Source organism: Lynx canadensis, chromosome D3, assembly GCF_007474595.2.
Source record: "Lynx canadensis isolate LIC74 chromosome D3, mLynCan4.pri.v2, whole genome shotgun sequence".
NCBI classification, from domain to species: Eukaryota; Metazoa; Chordata; class Mammalia; order Carnivora; family Felidae; genus Lynx; species Lynx canadensis.
This window is the reverse complement of record NC_044314.2, coordinates 61,619,527-61,645,161: the sequence shown is the minus strand read 5'-3', so window position 1 is coordinate 61,645,161 and position 25,635 is coordinate 61,619,527. Positions and strand designations below refer to the sequence as shown.

The 25,635-nt window shown below is 45.0% G+C and overlaps 1 protein-coding gene across 2 annotated transcripts in view; it reads right to left on the bottom strand.

Annotated features, from left to right (window-relative positions):
- Positions 1-25,635, bottom strand: part of GNAL (G protein subunit alpha L) — a 153,108-nt gene that overhangs the window by 94,793 nt on the left and 32,680 nt on the right. The window contains exons 1-4 of one of the 2 annotated variants that reach the window (XM_030335655.1): positions 12,034-12,507; positions 11,699-11,771; positions 10,947-11,001; positions 10,723-10,842 (exon numbers count right to left, since the gene is read on the bottom strand). In XM_030335655.1, the coding sequence (XP_030191515.1) occupies positions 10,723-10,842; positions 10,947-11,001; positions 11,699-11,771; positions 12,034-12,175 (390 nt within the window). In that variant the 5' untranslated portion in view covers positions 12,176-12,507. Of the gene's footprint in view, positions 1-10,722; positions 10,843-10,946; positions 11,002-11,698; positions 11,772-12,033; positions 12,508-25,635 lie in introns of those variants that run through there. The other variant, XM_030335654.1, reaches the window with a different exon arrangement.

The window sequence follows — 25,635 nt, the reverse complement described above, 5'->3', positions numbered from 1 at the left end:
CATGTGAGCTTTAAATAAGAAGGACGGGTAAAGATTTGAAATCATGACACATAACCCACTTTCTAAGTGAGTTTAAGCCTTGCTAATCGGAGGAACTCAAAGGGGGCAAATACTCCTTTCTTTAGTTACTTATATCCCTCAGCATTAGTTGAGAACTTCCTAAGTACTCAAAAGGAACCTCTGGCAAATCAGTATTTAAATAAAGACGAATAGCACCCAAACTGTGTTTTGGGAATCGTGGTCGTTCAGGCAGAGGAATTAAGAAACAGCAGGCAGGTTTTGCAGGTGGTAAAGCAAGAAGTGGTGGGAAGGAGGGACCACGTATGATGTGCGGAGGGAGGTAAGCATGGCACATGGGAGGAAACCGGGGTCTTTCCTAATGCAGAAGTTTCAAGGACTGGGAAGTGTGGGAGGGACAGAATGTCCTAAAGCCAAGAAGGAATACTACAGGATGGGTACAGAATGAACGGGAGACTCCTATGAGACAGGGCACACGGCCCGACAGGAAATGGTCAGAGAAATAGCCCCAGAGAACTACCAAACGCTCTGACAGGCTATTAGCCACCCAGAACCCAAAGGTCAAATGCCCTCCAGGTGTTCCACTTGGGTTAACTGTATACTGTAAGGTACCCCTCGGAGGGATGAAGGCTGTGGCTTCTACACTTTAAAACATGGATGTTCACCCTCCAGTTCTATCCACGTTGTTGGGAGAGTGAACCATGCTAAGTGAAGTAAGTCAGTCAGAGAAAGACAGAAACTTAACAGAAGACCATAGGGGAAGGGAAGGAAAAATAAGTTATAAACAGACAGGGAGGCAAACCATAAGAGACTCTTAAATACAGAGAACAAACTGAGGGTTGATGGGGGTGGGGGAGGTGGGTGACGGGTACTGAGGAGGGCACTTGTTGGGATGAGCACTGGGTGTTGTATGTGAGTGATGAATCACAGGAATCTACTCCTGAAGCCAAGACTACACTGTAGGTGAGCTAACTTGACAATAAATTGTTTGAAAAAAATTAAGAAAAGAAAAAAAAAGAAAACTATTACTCTGAAAGCAAAAAAAAAAAAAAAAGAATAAATAAAACATGGATGTCTAATAAAACTTTCCTATATTTTCATAACGAAGTACTCTGGCATTTCGTCTAAGCACCAAAACCATTTCCTTACAATTTAATGCTAATTCGTCAATGTCAAATTTTATTTCAAAAACATTCACTTGGCAATTCAGGCTAGATATCTTCCCCACACTTAAAAGATTAACTGCAATTGTGTTTTATAAGTGACTACCACTCTGAGATAAAAAGACGTTAAAAGGACTGCTTTCTGAGGGCCCTAAGTCAATTTTATGCTACACCGGCTGTCTCTGGGTGCGAGACTGGGTATCTAGGGGCTGGAGTAAGAGAGAGACTTTTCACCCTTTTACATCTTTTGGACTTTGTGCCATACACAAACACTTCCTATTCAAAAAAATACAAATACAACTTAAAAAAATGCAACTGCTTTGTGTAGTGAAAATGTTATGCATACAGTGGATTTAATTTAGTCCAATGTTGTTAAGAAAGGCAGAACAGAAAATGTACAGGAGTATTTTAAGAGGTGAGGAAAAAACCCCACACATTATGGATGAGGTTCTCAAGCAAAACTAAAAAAATTCAAAAATCAGTGTCTGGAAGGAATCTTTTCAGGAGTAAAGTCATTGCTCTGCCTCTTAAAACCTCAGTGTACCTTTCTCACAAACCACACGTGTCAACTCGTTCAAGTCTTAATGTGACATAAGTATAGCCTACTTGTCTGCTCCTTCCACCATTTCCTGAGAGAGAGTCATAAAGTTCAAGATGTTTTCTCTCCCAGTTACATAAAACTAGCAACGATAAGGACAATATGCTCTAATGCTAAGGTATTTTTAAATGTCATAGGCTCCTGGAAAGAGCAAGTGTCCTTCGAAGTGAACTTCTGCTTTGGTAAGCCAAGTGACAAATTCCCAACGTATCAAAATTTGAGATGAGACTTGACAGCAAAAATCTCACACTTTCAAAGGATTGGAGGTTTCAATGACATCTTACTCAAGGAGTTAAAAAAATGTGTTGCTTTATTTTGTGACCCTTGAAAAGGTGTCCCCTGTAAGGAAAAACACTCTAGGGAAGAGTTGCCTTGTGGGCTCAAGCCTGGATTTCTTGGTGTGTTGTAGACGAGAGGTTGCTCCACACGCTTTTATTATCAAGAGCACAGAATAATGGCCTTTTAATTATGTGAAGAGCAGCATCACGATCTACGTTCTATTTGGTTTTCACTGTAGGATGTAGAGAGAATCAAAAAAATTGGTAACAGCTTGCCCCTTAAGTATTTACTGTGGATAGAATTTATTAGTCTGCTAAAATCAGAGTGTGAATGTTTTGATAAGAACAGGGTAGTTATATGGCCTCAAAAAGAACATTCCTAGAACAGACGTAGGAATTACAAAGAGGAAAAGGGCAGCAGACCCCACCTTCACTAAGAGCTTCAGCGTTAACATCCGTGATGCACTAGGAAGGATACGAGGTCACTTCTGGGCTTTTGCTGCCAAAGCGTTAATCGCATCTGGTCACGACACATCAGATGAGCCACAGTGAGGGCACTCCACAAAATTAATGTCTGGTCAAGGTCAGGACAGAAAGGAAGGCTGAGGAACTGATGCAGAATAAAGGAAAAATGGAAATGAAATGTAGTGCTTGATCCTGGATTGGACTATTGACCAGAGTTCTCACGATGATGATGACGATGATGATGGTGACAACGACGAAGACGACGCTGCAATTTCACTATATTATTCACTATATATTATTATCTGGACAAGTGGTGAAAACTGAATAACATTTGTAGGTTACAAAACAAGACCAAATCAATGTTAAATCTCCTAATTTTGATAACCATACTGTGCTTATCAAAGTGCCTGTCCTTGTTCATCACAATACACACTGGAGTATTTAGAGGTAAAGGAACACGGTGCCTGCAACCAACTCTCAAATGGTTCATGAAAAAAATGGGGCGCCTGGGTGGCGCAGTCGGTTAAGCGTCCGACTTCAGCCAGGTCACGATCTCGCGGTCCGTGAGTTCGAGCCCCGCGTCGGGCTCTGGGCTGATGGCTCAGAGCCTGGAGCCTGTTTCCGGTTCTGTGTCTCCCTCTCTCTCTGCCCCTCCCCCGTTCATGCTCTGTCTCTCTCTGTCCCAAAAATAAATAAACGTTGAAAAAAATGTGTGTTAGTGTAGACAGAAGGGGGAAGCAAATATGGCCAACTAGCTATTGGTGAATCTGTGTGATGAGTGCCTGGAAGTTCTTTGTACTACTTTTGCATTTTGGGGGTAAGATTAAAAGTGTTGCAAAATAAAAAGTCACTTGTTAGGAATGCCCCTTATGATACTGTTTCAAAGAAAAAAAATGGAATTTTGTTTATTTTTATTTATTTATTTTTAATGTTTTTACTTATTTTTGAAGGAGAGAGAGAGAGAGAGAGAGAGAGAGAGAGAGGCAGAGCATGAGCGGGGGAGGAGCAGAGAGAGAGGGAGACACAGAATTCGAAGCAGGCTCCAGGCTCCGAGCTGTCAGCACAGAGCCCGATGTGGGGCTCGAACCCACAAACTGTGAGATCATGACCTGAGGAGAAGCCGGACGCTCAACCGACTGAGCCACCCAGGCGCACCAAAAATGGAATTTTAAAAAAGCATCCTCACTGAAGCGCTAGTCTTGTCGATGGATCTAACCAAAATACTTTATTAAAATAATATCAATTCCTTTCATTTTATACCAGCTGTGCAAAATGAAGTATGGGGGTTCCATTTGTCCTTAGCATTTTGACACAAGCAAAGTGAGGCTTGGAAGCAGGTTTCTGATGGGGGACTGCCTTCTGCCCAATGGCAGACGGACCCTCAGAGAGCCTTGCAAAGGCAGACATGCAGGAGTGGCCTCTTAATGGATTTGGGAGTAGTCTTGCCAAAGACAACTTACATTTTGTCACTCCCTGACTAGAATCAGTGAATGGTTTTCCAGAACCTTGAGGAGGAGGCCCAAATCCCCTGGCCTCAGCTCAGCATGAAGCTGGTCAGGTGGGGCCCCCCACACACTTCCAATAGCTCCCCATAAACATCTCTAGTGTAGCACTGTACAACCACATCCACTTTGTTCATAAGTCTGTATTCCCTCTAGAGGATAAAAGCGTCTAGAGGAAAAGTAGTGCTCCTTATTCATCCTGGTATCCACAGACACTTAAGTGTGTTGACTAAACACTGAAGAAGCAAGAGGAGCTAAGGTAACCTCTTGCACATCCACCTTTCCCCCTCAGCAGCACCTTCACACTCAGTTTTGGCAGAAAATCCTTGGGGGTCATCAATGCTATCCCACTGAAGACTGCTCTTCAGACCACTCTGTTATAAAGGCCTCTCTCCGGAGAGAAAGGGAAGCCATGTTCCATCTTTGCCAACAGCCAGGGTACTCCACGCGCAGTGGGAAATCATGAAACTCCCTGCTTCCCTGGCAAGTTCTTTCCCTCGTTTCCTGCCCTTTCCTCAACTGGACTCTCAGACTAGATGGTCTCTAAGGCCTCACCAACAGTCCGTTTTCAACACACACCACGGTTTTTAAAATATGACTTTGATAACGCCCTGTAAAATCAATATGGCGGCCTTGCTCTGAGACATAGGCACTCACCACTTCCAGCAAACTTCAGAAAAGGAAAAAAAATCCAGGGGTGCAAATGAGAGAAAGAATGGTTATTCTTTACTTAAAGAAGTAATCTTTCTAGGATTTTTTTTTTTAAAACTAGAGAAACACATCCTGGGACATTTAAAATATTTTATTTAGCAGAAGTCTAATGCTGAAAACTTTCCTGAGGAGGAAACTATTCTTGAAATGTGATGTATTTCAGTATTAACTTCCCTTGCGGAGGGAGGGGGTGCTTCAGGATACAGATCATCTCTCTATTATTAGAAAGGGTGTGTTGGGGTGAGTACCGGGTTACAAGCATTAGCCAGAAGCTTGCTGGAACGTGTGGCAAAACCAAGCAGACACTGTAGCCCCAGGGAGGAAGGTGAAAAATGTGACAGACATCTGGCAAATCAAGGGCAGTTACAGGTGGCCTCAGAGAACCTGTCGCTAGGCAAGGCACAGAACGGAAGGGGAGGACCAAGAGGGGCAGAGATGGTGGTAAAGGAGGAAGCCGGAAGTCACTTCAAGAAAATCTGACTGGAGGTAAGATGGAGTAGGAGGAACACGGCTGAGACGCGGGGGGCTGTGGGTGACAGAGGCCAGGTGGGAGAGTACCTGGAGGAGCTCCCCCTGCCCCCGGGGCGTCTGTGCTGTGAGGAGACACTCAGGCCAGGGTTCCGGAGCAGTCAGGGCCAGTGGATGGCTTGACAGCTCTTTGGGGATAATTAGAGACACCTCCTCCCAGGTATGTTGTGAGGTGTTGGGGACATCAGCACTTGGCGTGGACAGAGGACACGGTTTATAGGTGCTGGCTCAAAACAGGGCTGCAGGGTGCAGCTGGCTGGTGGGGGAATAGTGAGAAGGTTCAGTCGTCTCCCCCCCCTGCACCCAGAGAGGACTTGACAGTGTGCAGGCAGCTGAGCGTTCATCGGAGGCCACCAGGGCAGGACTGCGGTGAGGAGGGCTGGCACCAAATCAATGCCGGATCACTGCTTCAGTCCTCACAACGACCTCACGCAGTAGGTACTGTGATCACCTCTGTTTCACAGTTGAGAAAAGGCAGACGGCAACGAAGTGATTTGCTCAAGGTCCTGCAGTGGCGGGGACGTCAGAATTGGAGCCCAGGTGGTCTGGCCCCAGTATTTTCCCTCAAGATCAGGACACTGTCCAGTCCACAGACTCCGAGATCCTGGACAGGAGTCTCTGGAGCACCTTGTCCACTTCCTAGCCCAGGAGGATGCTCTTTCTAGGCCCTGCCTTGGCCCTTGAAAGCACAGACGCAGCCTGAGCCCCGCGAGGCCATTCTCCCCTTGGGCTCCCGTTCAGGGCAGTCAGCTCCCCACCCCGCGGCTCCCCACACCAGGGGCGGCTGAGATCTGGGAAGGGTGCGCCCAAAGCGCCCCCGTGCAGTAATCCCTGTTTATTAATCACATCTGAAATTATCCAAGAGGATTTTTCTCTTGGATGCCATATATACAGATTTCTAAGAGTTTCTGGGTTACTGTGGAACACATACTGGTAGTTCCCACTTCTTACACTTCCTCATGTTACCCTTCTCTTTTACAACACAAAGTAAACCTCACTCCTTCGAAAGGCAAAGAACAGGGTGGGTGCCTGGGACGTGGATCGAAATGTCATCTTGAGTGAAAGCGAGGGTTCACTGTTTCGTTGTATGGAGGGGAACCTTCCTTTCCGTAACACAGCGTGATGGCCCAGGTGGCCAGTCCCCTGACTTGTGACACCCACAGCTCCCTAGTGGAGTGGACAAAGGATTGTGTTATATTCTAACAGGCACTCAGGAGTTGTTTTCCGTGTACCCAGCTGTGTGGTGTGAGTTGTTGGGGGAGAGGACAGGAGGACAGCCAGGGGAAAAGCCTGTTCCCTGGGAGCTAACACAACTGGCCTGTCATTTTCTGACAGTGCTGGGGGGCTCAGAGGGTCCTGATGAGGTTCGAGGGCAAATGCTGGGGACCTAGGGGGGTACTGCAGCTGGGGCTCCAGACGGAAAATTTACTCCTACCTGACATATATTGTGGGCTTTAAAGACTTTTTGGGTGGTGGGATGAAAGAGTTCAGTTGGTTAGAAAAACACTAGCCCACTAACCTGGGTGATGTGAGTCCTAGAATTCTGCACGCATTCCCCACAGGACACAGGACAAGCGCACAGTCAGGAGTAGCTAAGGGTGCATCAGCACCGGATGCTTCTCAGCCCTTCCGTGCACCCTCCTAACAGCCGCTCCAGGAAGCCTGGCTTCCACATCTGTTCTCACTGAGGGGCAGGCCACTTGCCAGGGGTCACGTCTTTTGAGAGTGGTGGATCTAAGACCCAAGGTGGGCAGCTCCCCGGGCCCTACCCCTCTGCTCTGCAGGGAGCCAGCCTATTCTTCAACCAAATTCCTGGTGTACTTTTACCTGGGAGGGGAGGACAGAATAGTTCCTGCTCTCCGGGCTTATGCTGACCTATAATTCTGATAAAACGGTCACTTAGGAAATAGCAGCTAGTAATGACAGATCAACACATCAGACTGCTTTCACATTTCTCCTTGAACCTTATTTATCAGCTTCCCCTTAGAAAAAAAAAACCTAGCAAGCCACAATTTTAAAAGAGCTAATAAAATCCCCACATTTTAAGAAGAAAGGAACCATACAAATTACTAATTCAATTTAATTAATTGACTTAGGTTTGGTATTGTGCTAAAAGTTTTTTGGGAGGTGAAGGGGGAATGTGTCACAGTCATCAGCTGAAACAATTTTCAATCACCTCATGTGTAGATGAGCTGGAGGCAAAGGCATGGTCCTGACGAGCGCAGGGGTTCCTGGACGGACCCCAGTCCACAGAAAGACAAGTTTTGGATGTATGCATGAGAAAAGAAGTAACTAGGCATCGATCAGTGAATACCATCCCACACCAGGCTGCTCCGTTATCTCCCATCTGAATTGCTTCAATAGCTTCCTGAAGTTGCCCCTCTGCAGTCTTGGGTTCCTACTATCCATTCTCCACCTACAGCCAGAGTGGTCCTGATAAATCACAACCAGAGCATGTAACTCCTCTCCAAAGGCCCTTCAGATCAGTACAGATCTGGGAGGTCTGGCCCTGAACATTCTCCCTTACCCCCACCTCTCCAGAACAACTGTTAGCTGGAGAGATGCCATCCCCTGTCCACCTCGGCATTCTGTATTAAAACTTAGGTTTCAAGTAATTCAGCTGCCATCCAAATGGAAGGCAATATGAACAGCAAAAAGCCAAAAGGTAAACTTAAGTGTAATATTCTTAGAGAAAATCCTTAAGACACCTCAAGATAAGGCTAAACTTTTCACGATAATGGGCAATCTCATATAATTTTAAATGTATATTCTGATTTTTCCTTCTTAAATTAAAGAACCCTGAAATTAACTTTTTATGATAAAATCCTTTTCTATCTACAAGAAAATGAGCCTAAGACCTCACTTATGACACCGAAAGACTTTCTCAAGGATCCAATCTCAAAAAGTCCTAGATTTAATGAATTTGTGCTGTATTTACTATTAAGATACTTGATTTAGCTCTACTTTTATGGCCTATACAATAATATATATTTTCTTTAAATAAAAGTTAATTTTCTCCAATATCTTAATATCTTTCTCAGTGAGGATCATCAAAATATGAATCCAAGAAATATTCAAGTTAGTAATGTAAGTGATGACTATTTCAGAGCATGATAGAATACATGTTACTGAAAAATGTGTGGACATTAAAATAAAAATGGAATCTTCAGAAGGAACGTTATATGTTTAGGTATTAATTTCCTTCTTTATATAAATGTAGACTATTAGAAACATAATCACATTTGACACACCATAGGCACATAAGACAAAAGAATGTCAGGTTTAAAACCTACCAAAAGAGAAAAAAAAGGATTATCTCTGAAAGAGCATAATTGCATTCATCCCAGTCAACCCAGAACTGTTGGGTCCTAATTCTCTTTTATTTTATTTGTAATGAATTATGGTTTCTGATACTTATTTTTAAGTAGCCTTAACACACCTATGTGAAAATACATGTTTTCAAAGGAAATGGGTCCTTCAGTTTTCTCTTTTTATTAAAAATATTCATGATAGAGCTCAAAAACACTTTCACAGGTTAGGTGCTTTGGATTCCTTAGTAATCCCCTCAGGAGTTACTGTTTCTGAACTTGGCATTGAATATGTAATCCCTTATCAGGCGTGAGCCTATCATGTGCAGAAGAAAAACATGTGACTAACACACCTTAATTCTAATTCCTCATTACATGATAAGAATCACTTTTTCTCCTAAGTCAGAATGATATAGGAGATATTTTATGGTTACTTACTTTCAAGCAAACATGCCCAGACAGACTTGAGAATTCAAGTATATGTCTATGAATGTGTAAATCTGAAGTTGCATGGGAACGCCATCTGTGATTTGAGCTAGGACCTTGTAGTTTTGGGGGACCTCTTCGATACATACAGTGTCGCAGAGTACTAGGGGACATCCTATAGCTCTAGCTGGCTGAATCACTGCTTTGGTCCTACCCCCTACGCTCCTCCCTCATCATCTCCTTTACCCCCTCTAAGCCATCCAGTTAAAAACACAGCTCAGGGAGCACCTGGGTGGCTCAGTCGGTTAAATGTCCCACTTCGGCTCAGGTCATGATCTCATGGTTCATGAGTTCGAGCCCCGCATTGTGCTCTGTGCCGACAGCTCAGAGCCTGGAGCCTGCTTCGGATTCTGTGTCTCCTTCTCTCTCTCTCTGCCCCTTCTCCACTCATGCTCTGTCTCTCTCTCTCTCTCTCAAAAATAAATACACGTTAAAAGTAATTAAAAAAATAAAAAAGACACAGTCCAGTAAAAAAGCGTTCCTGCTGTGCCAGACACCCTAGCCCCCTTTTCTAGCCAGTTTGCCACTTCTAACCCTCCCTTTTAGAAATTCTAGAGCTCTGACTGGTTACACTGGAATGCTTATCAGAAGCAAAAATCAAATGAAAGGATGCAAACAAAAGCTTTAAAAAAGGGTAATCCTTATCTGCCATCTTGCTGCAAAGCCTATAGGACACGATGCTCCCGATAAAGAGACAGGGTAGGGGCTAGAAGGTGCACACTGGCCCAGACTTCGGTCAGAGTATTTTACACACTGTCTGTTGTACACACTGCTTTTTGCATCACCTTCCCTTCGAAGAGAGGACTCTGAGAAAGAAAAATGCCTCAAGAGCCCTACACCGGGTGATGAAAACTTTGAAATTCTGTTACTGTTGGCAATGTACACATATACACACACACTCACGCACGTACACACACACAGGTGCACGCACAAATATGTTCTTTTGGCACAGCTATAAGAAAGATGAGTTTCTGAGAAATCTAACAAATATATTTTCCTTTGACACATGCTTAATCCAATTACCACACAACAATATTTTGAAAATATGCATATACACCAAAGAAAAGAAAATTACAATTTATTTCACCCTTTCACATGAGCCATACTGCCATCCCCCTGGTTAGGAAAGTGCCCGTAAATACTGCAGATGTGAAGCAAACTACATTTTTCCATCATAGAATAAACACTCAGAAGGGATCCGTGTTATTTACAGCATGCATTCTCTTCTCATTTGAGCTACAGGATGCGCATCGTAAGAGTGACCTGAATTCTGTTCTACTATTCCCATGGAAGCAATCACTTACCATAAGTATTTCTCTCTGCTTACGTAAATTCTATACTTTGGTTATCTGGGAAACTGCTGAGTTATTAATTTAGAAATACATATAGGAAAAAGTACTATCAATATTTTCCTAAAGGTATGCTACTTTCCTGATTACCGACCTCACGAATACATTCATAAAAGCGTTTCTTACAACCCTATCGTCTTTAATATTTTTAACAAATGTTAATACTTTGTTATGAAGGAAAGCATTTCTCTAGGCAGAGACCTAGATTTTAAAGAATGTCAAGAATAAAATAATATTAGCATTGATTCTCAAGCAATCTCATTGAAAATGGGTCTCTCTTGAACCATTTAAAATATTTCAAGAAAGATTTACTTACCTGGGAATATTCAAAGTCAGTGATAGGAGCTATACTCTTGATATAGTCTGATCGAAACTGGTTTTCTGGGTTGGCCAGTGGAACTGGAGGTATGATAGTACTCATAGCAGAAACAATTGTCTAAAATGGAATGAAGAAAAAAGTATATGGATAAATAGAACATTGAGGCTCCGTGTATGACAACTAAGATATACCAAACAAACATTTTTTTAAAAAGCCCTTACCACAATAGCGTCTTTAACATTTTTCCGGATGTCCAGGATTTTCTGTTTCTTTTCCCTATATGAAGAGAATTGTTATTAATTTAGTTCACTTTTAGCACTCACTTGAATCAGTTGATGTGGGGTTTTAAACTTCCAGCTGCAGCATGGGGCTAGACTGGTTTTCCTGGGGTCAATGTCAACCCCCAAGACAAAAGGTGCAAAGTTTTTAACTGGTAAAGGAAAACATGCTTTTTTTCTAATCTGTACTCTAAGCAAACTTGAATGCATGCGTTACAGACCATATATAGTTGTATACAACTACGCAGGCTACACATAGCCTAGCAAAGTGGTTATGAATACTGCATATAAAAGATATACAGCTACACTTGTAAATACATTTCATTTGAATTATCATATGTTGATAGTTAGGAATTGAAATAGAAGCAGACAAAGGATATAGAGAAAAATATTTAGTGACATATTGGTTAAGTGTACTCAGAGCAAAACTAATAACACAGACAAATACCTCAAGAACATCTAATAAGTCATATTTTGTTAAGCAAGTTATTTTATTTTTTGAACTAGACACCACCAAAAGGATTAGGCTAAATATTACAAATTCAACAACAGGCTTCTCTTTTCCTCCCTCTCAAAAGTCTGCTCGGTGATCAAATTAACTGTTTAAAGAAAGCACTTTGGGGGAAGCTAGAGAGAAGTGAAAGAGTTCGCATGCAGTTTGGAGGCAAAGGCAAAACTGGTCGATCGTTCCTTACTCAGGATTAAATCCATTGACATGCAGGATCCTCATTTGTTTGACGATAGTGCTTTTCCCCGACTCACCAGCGCCTGCAAACAAACAAAAAGATTGCTGTGATCTGTAGCCCAACACCGTTGCCATCGCTGCCGACAACGCAGACAGCAATTACCCTACCCAGCGTGGGTATTTTCCAGCACGCGCCAGCTCCTGGCTGGAGGAGCGGGTTCCCGGTCGCCGGCGGTGCGCGCGGCCCCCTCCCGGCCCTGCCCGCCCGGCCCCCGCGCTGGCTCGCTGCGCTCTGGGCTGTGCGCTCCGCTCGGGCCGGGGCCGCCAAGCGCCCACCGCCCTTACCCAGTAGCAGCAGGCGGTGAGTCGCTTTGTAAGCCAGACGCTCCTTCTGCAGCTGCTTCTCGATCTTCTTGTTGGCCTCGCGTCGTTCTTTTTCATCGACGCCCTGGTCTTCTGCGGTTTTGCTGTTGCCCAAACACCCCATGCCTGCCCCCTTGGATGGACGTCGGGCAGAGTTAGGAATTTGCACAAAAAGCAATAGAGAGTTGTAGATGTGTGTAGATCCTGCGACGGCTTCTCCTCCTCGCTGCTGAAAGAGATGCTCTGGTCTCTCGGTGTTTTTCGATCAGAACAAGCGTTCCGTCTCCCTCCCTCTGCCCACCGCAAACTCCTAACTCAAAAGGATGCGAGGACGACTCGCGGAGCCAAATAAATACTTTTTAAAGGTAAAGGCTTAGTATTTTCTGCTGGACAAACAGCATGGCATGAAAGGAGACGGGGGCCGAGAGCGCCGAGCTCTGCCGGAGCCAGCCGGGATGGCGCTGCGCCCTCCGCTCGCCCCGCGTCTCCGCGCCCGCGCCGCCCGCAGAGCTGAGCCCCGCTCAGCCCCGCCCCCGCCTGCGCGGCGGGGAAGCGCCCAACGGGACCGTGAAGATGCCCGGGCCCCGCGGGCTGCTGGCCGACCGCGGCGCGGAGGGACGGAACTCGTCGCCGGGTCCCCGAAGGGCGATCGTGGGCACCAGGCGGCTGGCTCGCGCTCCGCGCTGCCTCCGCCGTCGGACGCGCGCCCCCTCCCGGTTCCGAGCGACCCCCGCGCCTCCGCCCGGCCGGGAAGGGGAGCTGGGCCTGCTGGCGAGGATCTGGCAGGGGCGCTAGCGCTAACGGCGCTGGAGGGGTCGGGAGCTGACCTCTAGGAGCCCGGCCCCGCGGGACGCTCACCCGCGCGGGGTCCGCACCGCGCCCGCGTGGCCCTCTCGCACTCGGAGCCCGGGAGAATGGGTCTGGGCGTGCGCTCCCCGCCGATGTCTCGGACGCCTCCTTGCTCCCAGGCGGGCGAGGACTCGCGCAGGATCATGCATATTCTATCAGGGAGGAGGATCTGTAAGAGGCTCACCAGTCACACCGCCTTTGTTCGTTCATTTTCTAGACTATTCCAGCGCACCCACGCTGCCGCCTCCCTTAGCCTCTTGTCTTTATCTCCAGCCCCCGTTTCTCCTTCGCAGTTCTCTGAACAGCTCTACTACTTCCCTAGGAAACTCCATGGCCTTGAACTTGGCATCTTAGCGGTGGAACTGATGAAGGCAGGAGACCGGACTGTGCTCTCATTCGCTGTGCTGAGTGCGAGTTCCCAGAGACGGTCCGTCCGCAGTCTTGCAGTCGACTTTTTGGATTTGAGGGAAAGATGGCAAAAGAGGCGACCCAGAAGTCCAGGTCCCAGATCACTTCCTTGTGCAGCGCTGTTAGGGCTCGGTGAGGCCGGCACACAGATTCTTTTACATGGCCTTGTTCATCTGTCTTCTATGCCCCAGTTTCTTCCCTCCCAGCCTACATTTCTCCCTTTCTCACCAAGGCCTGATCTTCTTTACAGAGAGCAAACACCACGGCGGGGGTGGGTGGGTGTGGGGTGTTTTCCTTGCTCTGCTGCCCCCTCTCCTCTGCAGCCTGCACCCAGGGGCACAGCCGGCTTCACTTGTCCACTTGTCTCTTCTCCTCTGGCTCTCCCCTCTTTCCTCAGCCTCCCCTTTTCTGCTGGCTCGTAACCTCAAGTGGACAAACGTATTCACCTCTGCCTTATTCAAAACCAACAGCACCTCCTTACATCTCAGGCTCCTTGTTAGTGTCACCATTTTCCCTCCTGCACATGGCAGCCTAGAGTTAGGAAGGGCATCTGACTCTGGCCTGACTTTCTTTACCTCCTGTTCACACCTCTCAGCTCCTGGCAGCCTGGCTTTGGCCCACCTCCCTACTGAAGATATTCAGTATATTTCAGAATATTGAAAATATTCTCATTAGGGTCTTCAATGGTCTCCCAGGCACTAAACTTCATTCATGAACTTAGGTCTTTACTCTCTTTGACCTCTCCAGGGAGCTGGCACTGACCCTCCTTGAGACTGTCTTGTCCTGTGGTTTTGATGTCCTGTTCACCCTCTGCCTGGTGGAGGTGCCTGAGACCCCACCACTCTTTCTCCCCTTGCACACATTCCTGGAAGGGCTGACTGTATCCTCAACAGTCTGTGCACACGGCTCTATGCCCACATCACATCTCCATCCCGGCTCACCCGCTTGTCCAACGCCGTCCCCAAGCACACCTCCATTTCTATGCCTCACAGGGATCCTCACTTCTACCTGCCAAGGGCTGAGCTCCTCCCCTAAGCCTACCCCCACACCCCCAGCCTGTTCCTCTCTGTTCTCTCTCTCTGTGATAAGGGCCCCTGATTTTCCAAACCAGAACATGGGAGCCATTCCTGACTCCTTTTGCTTCTTGCAAACCCGAGTAGTTACTGTGTCCCAAAGAGTCTGTTTCCTAAATATCTGTCCTGTCTTTTCCACCCTATCTTCCGTTGCCATGGTCTTAGATCACGAATCTAACCTGGACTTCAGCAATGGCTCCTGCTCACTCACTCCAGTGCTGGTACCATGTTGCTGCAGTGACAATACAGATCTGCCATGTTCCCGTCGCCTATGAGGGCTTGACCATGATCCTTCAAGGCTGGGTTGATGTAAACTCTGTGGCCACAGCTTTCTCAAGTCTGTCCCCTTCCCAGCACTGCCCTGCCTCTCCTTCCAACTACTTGTACTTCCTGAACACCCTAGCTTATCCCTGGGTCCACAGGCCGGTTCTTTCTGGAATACCTGGAATACCTTCTTCACTCGGCCACCTCCTCATTATCCTTCCAGCCTCACCACTCCCTCCACATGCAGGTTAGGCCCCCTTCCCTGTGCTGCATCCTCTCACCAGCTCCTTGCATTGTAATGGTTTATTTGCAGCTTTCCCCACAGTTCACTAGATGGGCGACTCTACGAGGGCCAGGTCTGAGTCTGCCCTTTACACATGCAGCACCTGCATCCAGTCCAGGGCTCGGCCTGCAGGAGCTGCCTGCCCCAGGAACCTTCATGGAATGGATGAATGAATTCATGAAAGCCAGAGATAACTCTGCTCAAAGTCTGGGGTCTCATGAAAGGAATTTTGTGATCAGGTTTTAAGTTCAGAGAGTACTTGTCCAGGTTAGTATCATGTCGAAATTATTCTTTTCGACAAAAGCAAACCTCCAGTGCCATACTATACTCTGAGCTAGGTTGAAAGTTCTCGTGTTGTGTAAGGGGACTATTTATCACTGTTGCCAGGCCTCACACCTCGAGTTAACACAACTGTTCACACGTGGCAACAGCAACCTGGCATGTACTGTGGCTACTGGGGAAGTCGGGAGGCGAGAAAAGGTAAGTAAAAATTGCTTAGTGTAGTGGGATGTTTATAAGGATTTGCCAACTTTCGTAATGCCAAGATTTTTAGAAACTGTTAGTTGGAAGAAAAAGTTTCAAAACGAATCCCATGGAAACTTATAAAGGGAGAATTAAGTTAGAACCCCCAAACCACACTTTGAAGGCAGCCTGATAATTCGGTGACCCTAAAAACACAGCAAAAAGTTTCCACTTGTTCAGATCTAAGAATTAGGGCTGTTACAAGACAAGACAACAGGTCCAAAATGGAGTCCCTTATGCTAAGCCCCGCATCACCAAACTGAGAATCAATTAGTTTTGACTTTCCCAGAAATGAAATCTTAAAGCTGTCAATCTGGAACCGCCAGATCAGCACTAGTTAGATAATCTGCCTCATACACTCCTGTCATCTCCTAACGGCAAGGAACCTTGCAATAACCAACCCACTTTTTAACCTAGTGTAATTGCCTTGTTTCCGCTCCCGGCTGGGTATGGAAGTCTTTATTTTGTACTGCTCCTCGGAGCTACTTTCCATCAGCTAGATGGGGTGTTGCCTGATTTGAATCGAGTTTTGCTCAAATAAGCTCTTAAACATTTTAATATGCCTGAGTTTATCATTAAACAGGGTTAACGATAAATTCTTATATTGGGAATTCAGAAAGACTTACGTGAACAGGTATGATGAAAAATATGCCATAATACACCCAACAAGTTAATATATCAATATAATAATAATAGTAATAAAAAATAATAATAATCCGTGTAAAATAGCTTCTACTAGTTGTCCACTGATTTCTGGCACTGTACTAATCCTTCCCATGGAGTAATTTGTGTAGCATTTTCAGTAAGGAACTATTGCCAAGATTACTTCCAGAAGCTTAGAAGGGCGAGGAAGAGGTGCATCTGGGATATAAACCTTTGTGTCCTGGCTGCGATATCTGCACTGTACGAGGTACAGTGTGCCCACAGTCCACTGCTAAACATTCGAAAATAGAAAGTCAACGTCCGTATACAGTGATGCAACAAAGCCAGTTTTACCTAGTCTGTTATCAGGTAGGAGTTCAAGACACTTTTTTTGTTTTTTTTTAAATCCAGTCATCTGGCCTTTTTCTGTCTGGTCTGGGAAGCGAATCCTCATTTGTGTTTTAAACCATGGGATCAGAATCCCAAATCCCAGCTGGCTCTGTTGCAGCAGCAGGAGGGGAGCTTTTGGGGAGCACCCAGGGTAACCTGGAGCGCAGGCAGCGTGAGCATCTGTTGCCAGGCAACGGCTATGCAGCAGCATCGCCCTCACCAAGAAGCACGCACACCCACCTGCAGAGACTAAGGGCTGCCCTGCAGCTGCTTGCCCTGAGAGGAGGGGGTGGCAGCGGGGCAGGGAAGCGCCTGCGCCTGCCTCCGAGGCTGGGAAAGGCCCTGGGCTCACCAAGGAGAACTGAGAAGGCACAGAGTTTGAGGCAGAAGGACAAAGGTCAAACAAAGTGGTGTTTTCCTCACTCTTGTTGATATTTAAGACAGGGTATCTCAAATCTGAGTGCATTTGGAAGTTTAATTATTTAAATTTCTTTTACACTTAGTTTTGTGACTTTTGAACAGTGACTTTAAAATTTGGTTTTGCCTCCGACCCTCTGATTTAAGCTGGCACGTGATGAAAACAAAAAAGAAACTGCACCTGTTCTCTGGTTAGCTGAACTCAAGATCGTGGCAGCAGGACCGACACCATTTGCTTCCCCCTTAAGGAGGTGCCGGTAGAAGTGTAATTAACAACCGGCTGGAACATTCAAGGAAACGGTTTCAGTTTATGACAAGCCTAAATGATTATTTTAAAAATGTAGTAACTGGTCTTGGGGTGGCATTTTATGCTTTCCAACTTCCTGAACATTAAAGCTGCAGTAAGAATTTTAGAACAGATGTATCAAAAGTTTTAGAAGAAAAGGAACAAAACAGTTTAGGAAAGGTGCATAGTTACTAATTCCATGCAAGGGCAGTGTTCCAAGAAACTAAAAGCTGCAGCCAGTTTTGCTAAGCCCAGGGCGGGGGTGGGGTGGGGGAAGGGGGTGGTGCCAGCATGGCCGCCGGCTGAGCGGATGGTGTGCACACAGCCGTGCCACCGTAGACAGCTTGCTGTTGTTTTATCTCTTTTCTTTCTTAGCGCATTGGTGCAAATAACCCGTGTAGATTATTTTCCCTTAGAACAGAGCTCACTGCATGACCTAATTACCATACACTTAAAAATACTGTGGTTAAAAAGTTGTACATTTTTTATGGAAAAGCAGGGACACATTCAGTTTACCCTTTCTGTACATAATACTCTGCAATCAAATACTTGAGAATTCATTGAAATAATTTGTCTTTTTCACCCTTGCTCCTCCAGCCAAAGTAATATTAAGTAGCATTTGGAAGGGCCATACATAAAGGCCATACATACATAAAGGCCATACAGAGGTAGTGATGCAGTCTGTTTAGCTGACAGCTTTAAAAACTAAAACAGCAACGAATCTGTAGGAAAGGTATTTTAACTGTCTTTCACCCTGCCCTGTGTCCAAAAACCTAGGACTGAAATATCCTTATTGGAATACACAACTCAGTGTGACAGGCAGGAGTTTAATTACAGTATAAAAATAGAAGTGAGACTACTGAATACCTTAAAGAAAACAACAACAAAGACTCCATAAAGCAGAATGGGCAATCTGCAAACAGCGTGAAACTATTACAGTGTTGCAGTTCAAAACATCTGCGAAAGCTACCAGGGTCAGGTTATGAGGCAGAGACATCAGAAGGGCAGCTTGTATATTGCAAGAGAAACCGCACGCATCAAAGTTGCATTTAGTACACATTTCCCAAACAGAAATCAAATAAGGGGCTCAAGAAAGACGGAGTGAAAAATTAGCCTTCCACCAGTAAAGATTAGCATCCCTAGCTATTTTATCCTGATCTTCAACCTTAGATGGCCTAACAAAATATGGGACTACAGCAGATTTTCAGACACAGGTTGCTCAATTGATAGATTTTGATACTGATGTAAAATTGCAAAGATAGTCTGAACAGTTTTAAAGATCTTTCTTTCTTTACTAATTAACAACCATCAGATGTAAGATGTAGAACTTGCAAACAAACAAATCTACCATATGTGAATCAATTTTACATTTTTTTAAAAGTTTTTTAATTCCACTTAGGTCACATACAGAGTTATACTAGTTTCAGGTGTACAATATAGCGATGCAACACTTTCATACCACACCGTGTGCTCATCCCAACAAGTGCGCTCCTTAATCCCAGTCACCTGTTTCACCCATCTCCCCGCCCCCCCCCCCCACCTCCTTCTAGTAACCATCAGTTTGTTCTCTATAGTTAGGAGTCAGTTTCTTGAATAGTGCTTAAATCTAAGGAACATTTTATGATAAAAATAGTTTTAGCATTTAGTTCTAGATACCATGAGTTTTCTAGTCCTCAGCTAACTATATCCACCAACACTTTTTTTTAAAGATTCAATCTCATGCAATCTCTGGGGTTAGAAGAATGCGCCCGGTGATTAAGAGTTCTCGCCCAATTTAGTTTTTTGTAAAGTGCATCACATTCTTCCCCTGATTGGGAGCAAAAAGAGACAATGTGATGCACGTTTTAAATGCTTACAAACATTCTCTTGGTGTCAGTGAGGTGCCCTTATGGGATGCCAGAGCTTCAGGAGGCTTGGTGACATGAATCCTGGTTTTCGCACGCCTATTCGTAGGGTTGGACTTCAGCGATGCCTGCCTGCCTCACAATTGTCCTCCTAATTTAAGCAAATCCAGTAACAATATGCTATAAGGCAAGGTCATTAAGAGAATCCAATTTTGTATCTACGCAATATAGATTCATGTCATTGAACACATGTTTATCTCTTCCTACAGGCCATCATCTGTGGAGATGTACCACTGAAGCCATTTTCTCACCTTCTCGAGCAGCTGGGGAAATCAAACTAGCACACTGCCATCATTCAGAGGTCAATGTGTGACAACATGCATGAGCCCAGGGCTGAAAGGGGTGGGAGGGTTCATGGAATTGGCAAAAGCTTCACCAAGGAGGAGGGGCCCCAGGTTGGACAGGGTAGGGAGTAGGAGCACACTACAGGTGAGGAAGAGCTGCTTAAGTAAAAGCAAAGGGGAGGGAATAGGTATAGCAGAGGACGCAGAGGGACGCATGGTGCACCGTGTCCCCGAGGTGGGGTGAACCCAATGAGCCCCAGGAAAATACATACTCTTGGCATGGCAATTTTCCTAAGATAAAAGCTCTCCCTTGGCTTGTATAGCTCAGAGGTTAAGAGCATGGGTTGCTGAGCAAGAATGGCTGGTCTCAAATCCATTTTCTGCTGTGTGGTTCTGTTTCTTTCTCCATAAATGGGTGAGAACAATGGCACTCACCTCATAGAGTTACGGCAAGAATGTTATGAATCGGTTCATCTTATCATAGTGGCTGGCAAGGAGCAAGCTCTCAATAAATGTAGTAATTATTATGATTCAACATTAATTTAACAAGTACAATTTAACAATATCCACTTAACTCCTCTACATGAAGCAACGCGTTTTCCTCGATGAGCTCCTGATTTTTTCTACTAGGCAGACACACGAGCAATGGCATATAGTACAGTCAACAAAGATTGGTTGAGGGTCTGAGCAATGGCAGACACATGAGCAATTGGTTGAGGGTCTACCTACACTCAGCTGAGCAAAGTACTAGCCCTGGCTGGGGACATAAAGGCAACATGTTGGAATCAGAAAAAAAAAAAAAAAAAGCACAAGTGGTGGATGGATAGACAAAATGTGGTCTACACATAGGATAAAATAGTATTCTGCTTCAAAGAGGAAGGACATTCTGGGGACCCCTGGGTGGCTCGGTCTTTTGAATGTCTGACTCTTGATTTTGGCTCAGGTCATGATCCCAGGGTCATGGTATTGAGCCTTGCATTGGGCTCTGTGCTGAGTGTAGAGCCTGCTTAAGATTTTCTCTCTCTCCCTCTGCCCCTCTCCCCTGTTCGTGTGCGTGATCTTTCTCAAATAAAAAAAAAAAAAAAGGAAGGAAGGACACGCTGAAGGGTGCTGCAACATGGGTGAACCTTGAAGACATTATGCCAAGTGAAAAAATAAAAACAGTCACTAACGGACATTTACTGTGTGATCCCACTTACGTCAGGGACCTAAAGTTGGTCCGATTCATGGAGACAGAAAGTATAATGGTGGTTGCCAGGGGCTGAGGGCAGGGAATGGGGAATTATTGCTTAAAGGGCAATGAACATTTCTGTTTGGGAAGAGGAAAACATTCTGCGGATGGATGGAAGCAGTGGCTGCCCAACAATGGGATGAATGCAGTTAATGCCACGGAATCATACACTTAAAAATGGTTAAGAGGGTAAATTTTATGTTATGTGTATTTTGACACAATAAAAACAAGAAAAAGTCGCATGTAGAATATTTATCATGCCAATGTGGAATAGAGAAATCTTTCTCCTTTGTGGTTTCAGGATGTTTGTTTTGACTTTTCTGATTCTGGTTAAGGGACTTCAATTTGTTTGGAAACATTTACTGCAATTATAGATTCTTACCAGCAGGTGGCAATGTAGAGCTGGAAGGACAGATGGAAGCTGTAGGGATGCTTCAGTGGTACATTTACATTCATTCTTTCACCATTAAGTATGTTTTTAAATGTCTATATATGCATAGCCTTGAGATTATAAAGATTAATTAGACACGGACCCCATCTCAAGCAGTTTACTAGTCTAGTAGAGAGGGGAAGACATGCAATCAAGTAAATGCGATCAAGTTCTCCGCATTCTGTAGAGATTACAGCAAGGATACATAGAGGGTGTGTGGTCAATTATAAAAGTGAAGAAAGAATATCATTTACTTTCCCAGGGAAATGCATGCTAACCTTTGTTACTCACTCTTCATCTTAATTTTGAAAAGACACTGAAAGGTGCTTTATTTCTAGCATCGCATCCGATCCTCACAGCGGCTTCCAAGATGCACATTATTATCCCCATTTTGCAGAAAGGGCTGTTGGTCTGAAGGTCCCACCAGGGCCTGAAAGGGGTGGGGCACCTGTCTGATCGCAAAGCCTGTGCCTTGTCCAGAAGGAACTCTGTGGCCCTTACAGACTGAAAAAAAAAAAAAAAAAAATCACACCATTCTTCTTCCACTATTTCCAAAAAGAAAAAAAATCAAACAAGTCCACCTCCTTTCTAACGCAGTTAGGCAGATTAATCTGCATATAATGACTGATGAACTAATTAACTCTTTGCCCAGTTGCCTTAGCAACTGGCTTCTTTTAGAATTTGGCTTAGTTGCAGAGTTTAAAGCAACAGTATTCCTTATAATAGAATGTCAAATTGTATATGAAATTAAATAGAACATAAACTCATTTTACCACAGGTGGGAACCTGTGGCTTTCTCAGAAAAGTTGCAATGTCTCTTCCTAAAGCTTGCAGGGCTGTTGGCAAAGAACAACGAAGATAGAGTCTGGTATTTATTTATATTTGCCATTACATGGTTTGTTTACATTTGTCATTAAGTAGGAACCACTCAGTGGATTTAAACTGTAAATAAATGAAAGACTGACATTCCAAAGGGGAGTCTCTGACTGAAGACAAGCCCCAAACTATCTTAGATGTATTGTAGGATTGAGCAAGTGCAGAAATGTGTTGATGTGGTTATAGACAGCCAGGATTTTCAGAGGGGAAGAATAATGCACAAATACAGAATGAGGAGGGGCGCCTGGGTCGCTCGCCAGTTAAGCGTCCGTCTCTTGATCTCAGCACAGGTCACGATCTCTTGGTTCATGAGATCGAGCCCCACGTCAGACTCTGTGCTGACCACGTGGAGCCTGCTTGGGAGTCTCTCTCTCTCTGACCCTCCATCCTGCTCATGGCCTCCCTCTCTCTATCTCTCAAAATAAATAAATAAACTTAAAAAAAATATAGAATGAGGGAAGGCAAAGAAAAGCCTGTGAGAATGAGTTGGGATTGTAATGACCGCTGGGAAATCATGATTTTCAAATATGTACGTATATGTTCATAGTTATGGGCACATATGTGTGTTCAGTTGTATGCTTGTGTATATATATATATACGTACAGATCATTGACCTTGAATAATGCAAGGTTGGGGTGCCGATCCCCTGCATAGTTGAAAGTCCATGTATAACTTGACTCCTCAAAAATTCAGCTGCTCATAGCCTACTGTTGACCAGAAACCTTACTGAGAACATAAACAAATAATTAAACACATATTTTGTATGTTAAATATATTATCTACTGTATTCTTATAATAAGTAAGCTAGAGAAAAAATGTTATTAAGAAAATCATAAGGAAGGGAAAATATATTTACAGTACTGTACTGTATCAAAAAAAATCTGCATGTTGGTGGATTTGTGCAGTTCAAATTTGTGTGGTTCGAGGGTCCACTGTATGTGCATATATTTTTTAGTGTTGTCTGCTGAAAAGGCCAAGAAGTTAAGACATTCCAGCAGCAGTGAGCGCATCTCCTGTCCAGATCTGGGTCTTTAATCTTACGACCACAAGGAACTTGAGCTCTCCAGAGAAATGGCTGGTACCAGCATGGGGGCCAGGGAAGCTACAGGCTATACCTGGAACATTGTTATGCCAGAAGGTAAGAAAGTGCTTAAAAACCATCGGGGTCATGTCATCAGAACACAAGAGCCAGATCGAAGGGGCTCTTACCTGGTCAAATCCGGATGACATGAGCACCCACATATTTACTCACACAAATGAGTTCTAAAGCACTGAAGAATACAGGAATATTATGTGTCCTTGCCAATAACACATAGATAAATAAATACATGGGGCAGAAAGGAGGGCTCTTGCTGGCTAGCAGCCAGAGAATGCGAACGGAGTCCTGGAACGGGAGAGTCAGCGCTTGTAACCAGCACAGTGAACTCTGGGTCAGGCAAGATCCAGTGACAGAGGCTCAATCAAGGGGAACATTAAAAAAATTTTTTTTTAATGTTTATTTATTTTGGAGAGAGAGGGAGAGAGAGAGAGAGAGAGAGCGAGAGCGTGAATGGGGGAGGGGCAGAGAGAGAGGGAGAGAAAATCTAAAGCAGCTCCAGGCTCTGAGCTGTCAGCACAGAGCCCCATACGGGGCTTGAACCCATGAACCGCAAGATCATGACCTGAGCTAAAGTTGGGCATGAGCCACCCATGCACTCCATCATTAAAAAAGTTTTTTTTAATGTTCCTCTAGATTGAGGGGTGCCTGGGTGACTCAGTCGGTTGAGCGTCCAACTTCGGCTCAGGTCATGATCTTGCTGTTCATGAATTCGAGCCCCGCATCGGGCTCTGTGCTGACAGCTCAGAGCCTGGAGCTTGCTTCAGATACTCTATTCCCCTCTCTCTGTGCCCCTTTCCCCTCTCAAAACAAATAAATGTTAAAAAAAAATTAAAAAAAATAAAAAATATGTTAATGTTTATTTATTTTTGAGAAAGAGAGAAGAGTATGAGCAGGGGAGGAGCAGAGAGAGAGGGAGACACAGAATCTGAAGCAGGCTCCAGGCTCTGAGCTGTCAGCATAGCTGACTATTGATTACTTAAAGTAATCTGTACACCCAACAGAGGGCTCAAATTCACAAGCCTGAGATCAGGAGTCACACACTCCACCGACTGAGTCAGCCAGGCGTTCCCCAGGTAACATTTTCTTGAGGAACAGAATTTCTGCATGATCTCCCCACAGACTGCTTATCAGTTACAAAAAAAAAAAAAAAGCTACTCAGTGGAGAAACTAGGCAACAATTTGGGTAATTAAAATGAACACCATCACAGGAGGAGGGGCTGGACATTATCCACTTCCAGATACAGATCCTGAGAAGGACACATGTCATCTAGGTAAGTATTCTGGCCAGGGAGGCATAACCTGAGCTTAAGTCAGGAGGAAACATCAGGCAAACCTAATTTTTTTTTAATGTTTTTTATTTATTTTTGTGTGTGTGAGAGAGAGAGAGAGAGACAGAGTGAAAGCTGGGGAGGGGCAGAGAGAGAGGGAGACACAGAATCTGAAGCAGGCTCCAGGCTCTGAGCTGTCAGCACAGAGCCCGTCGCGGGGCTTGAACCCACAAACTGCGAGATCCTGACCTGAGCCAAAGTCGGACGCCCAACGGACTGAGCCACCCAGGAGCCCCCAAACCTAAATTTTACCAAAAGGAAGGTGGGGGGTGGGTATGTATTCTTCAAAAATGGCAATGTCGTAAAAGCAATGCAAGACTGTGGCAATGTTCCAGGTCAAGGGTAACTAAAGAGAGGTGGAAACTAGACTGGATCCTGTGCTGGAGGGGAAAGGCTATACGGGACATAGTCGGCTCAACTGATAACAACTAGAATACGGGCTGCAAATAAAATATATTGATGGTGTCAATGTTAAACTCCCCGAAGTTGCTAACTGCACCGTGGTTATGTAAGAAAATACCCCTGTTGTTAGGAAGTGAACGCTCAAGTCTTTCAAGGGTAAAGGGCCACGATGCTGACAAGTCAGTCTGAAATGATTAAGGAAAAAAAGAATCACGAATCTAGATCTATACCAAAGATTCGTACAAAGAATGCAAGTGATGAGGCATGTGTGGCCAATGTTAGCAGACGCTGGATCTGGGTGACAGGTATCCGAGAGTTCTCTGTACTCTTCTTATACTGGAAACTTTTCTGAGTTTGAAATTACTTCTAAATAAAAAGTGAAATCACGAAAACAGTACCACAGGGATTCTGTGCTCCACAAAAGGCTCAAAAACGCATTAAAAAATCAAATGCCCCTAGGGCATTTAGGTTTGTCTAGAGCCCTCTCCAGGCTGCGTGGCCTTGTTCAGTCAACAACCTACGCACCCACAATATGTCGTTTAGTAGTACATCTAGTGCATGGAGTATGGTAAGAACATGGTGTTAATGTGGGACAGCTAAGCACATGTGACCATCCTCAGCCGCTATGGTCATTAGTGCTCCTTTAGAGGTGCAGGTGTTGAGACCTCAAAAATCACTTGCTGTCCTGCGGCCATCAAACAGGTCCACAGCTCTTTCATGTGCGGTTCACACCATACAATTTTCCCATGCGGCCTGGAAGGAGTGGTCTCGAATTCCCTACTGGGTCCCTGGTCCAAGGGGAAAGCGCTTAGAGGCTAGGAGGAGGGAGGCTGGAGGCATTGTCCACCTGGGCTCTGCCCATGGGAGGTCAGACCTTCCAGACACCCTCCTACTCC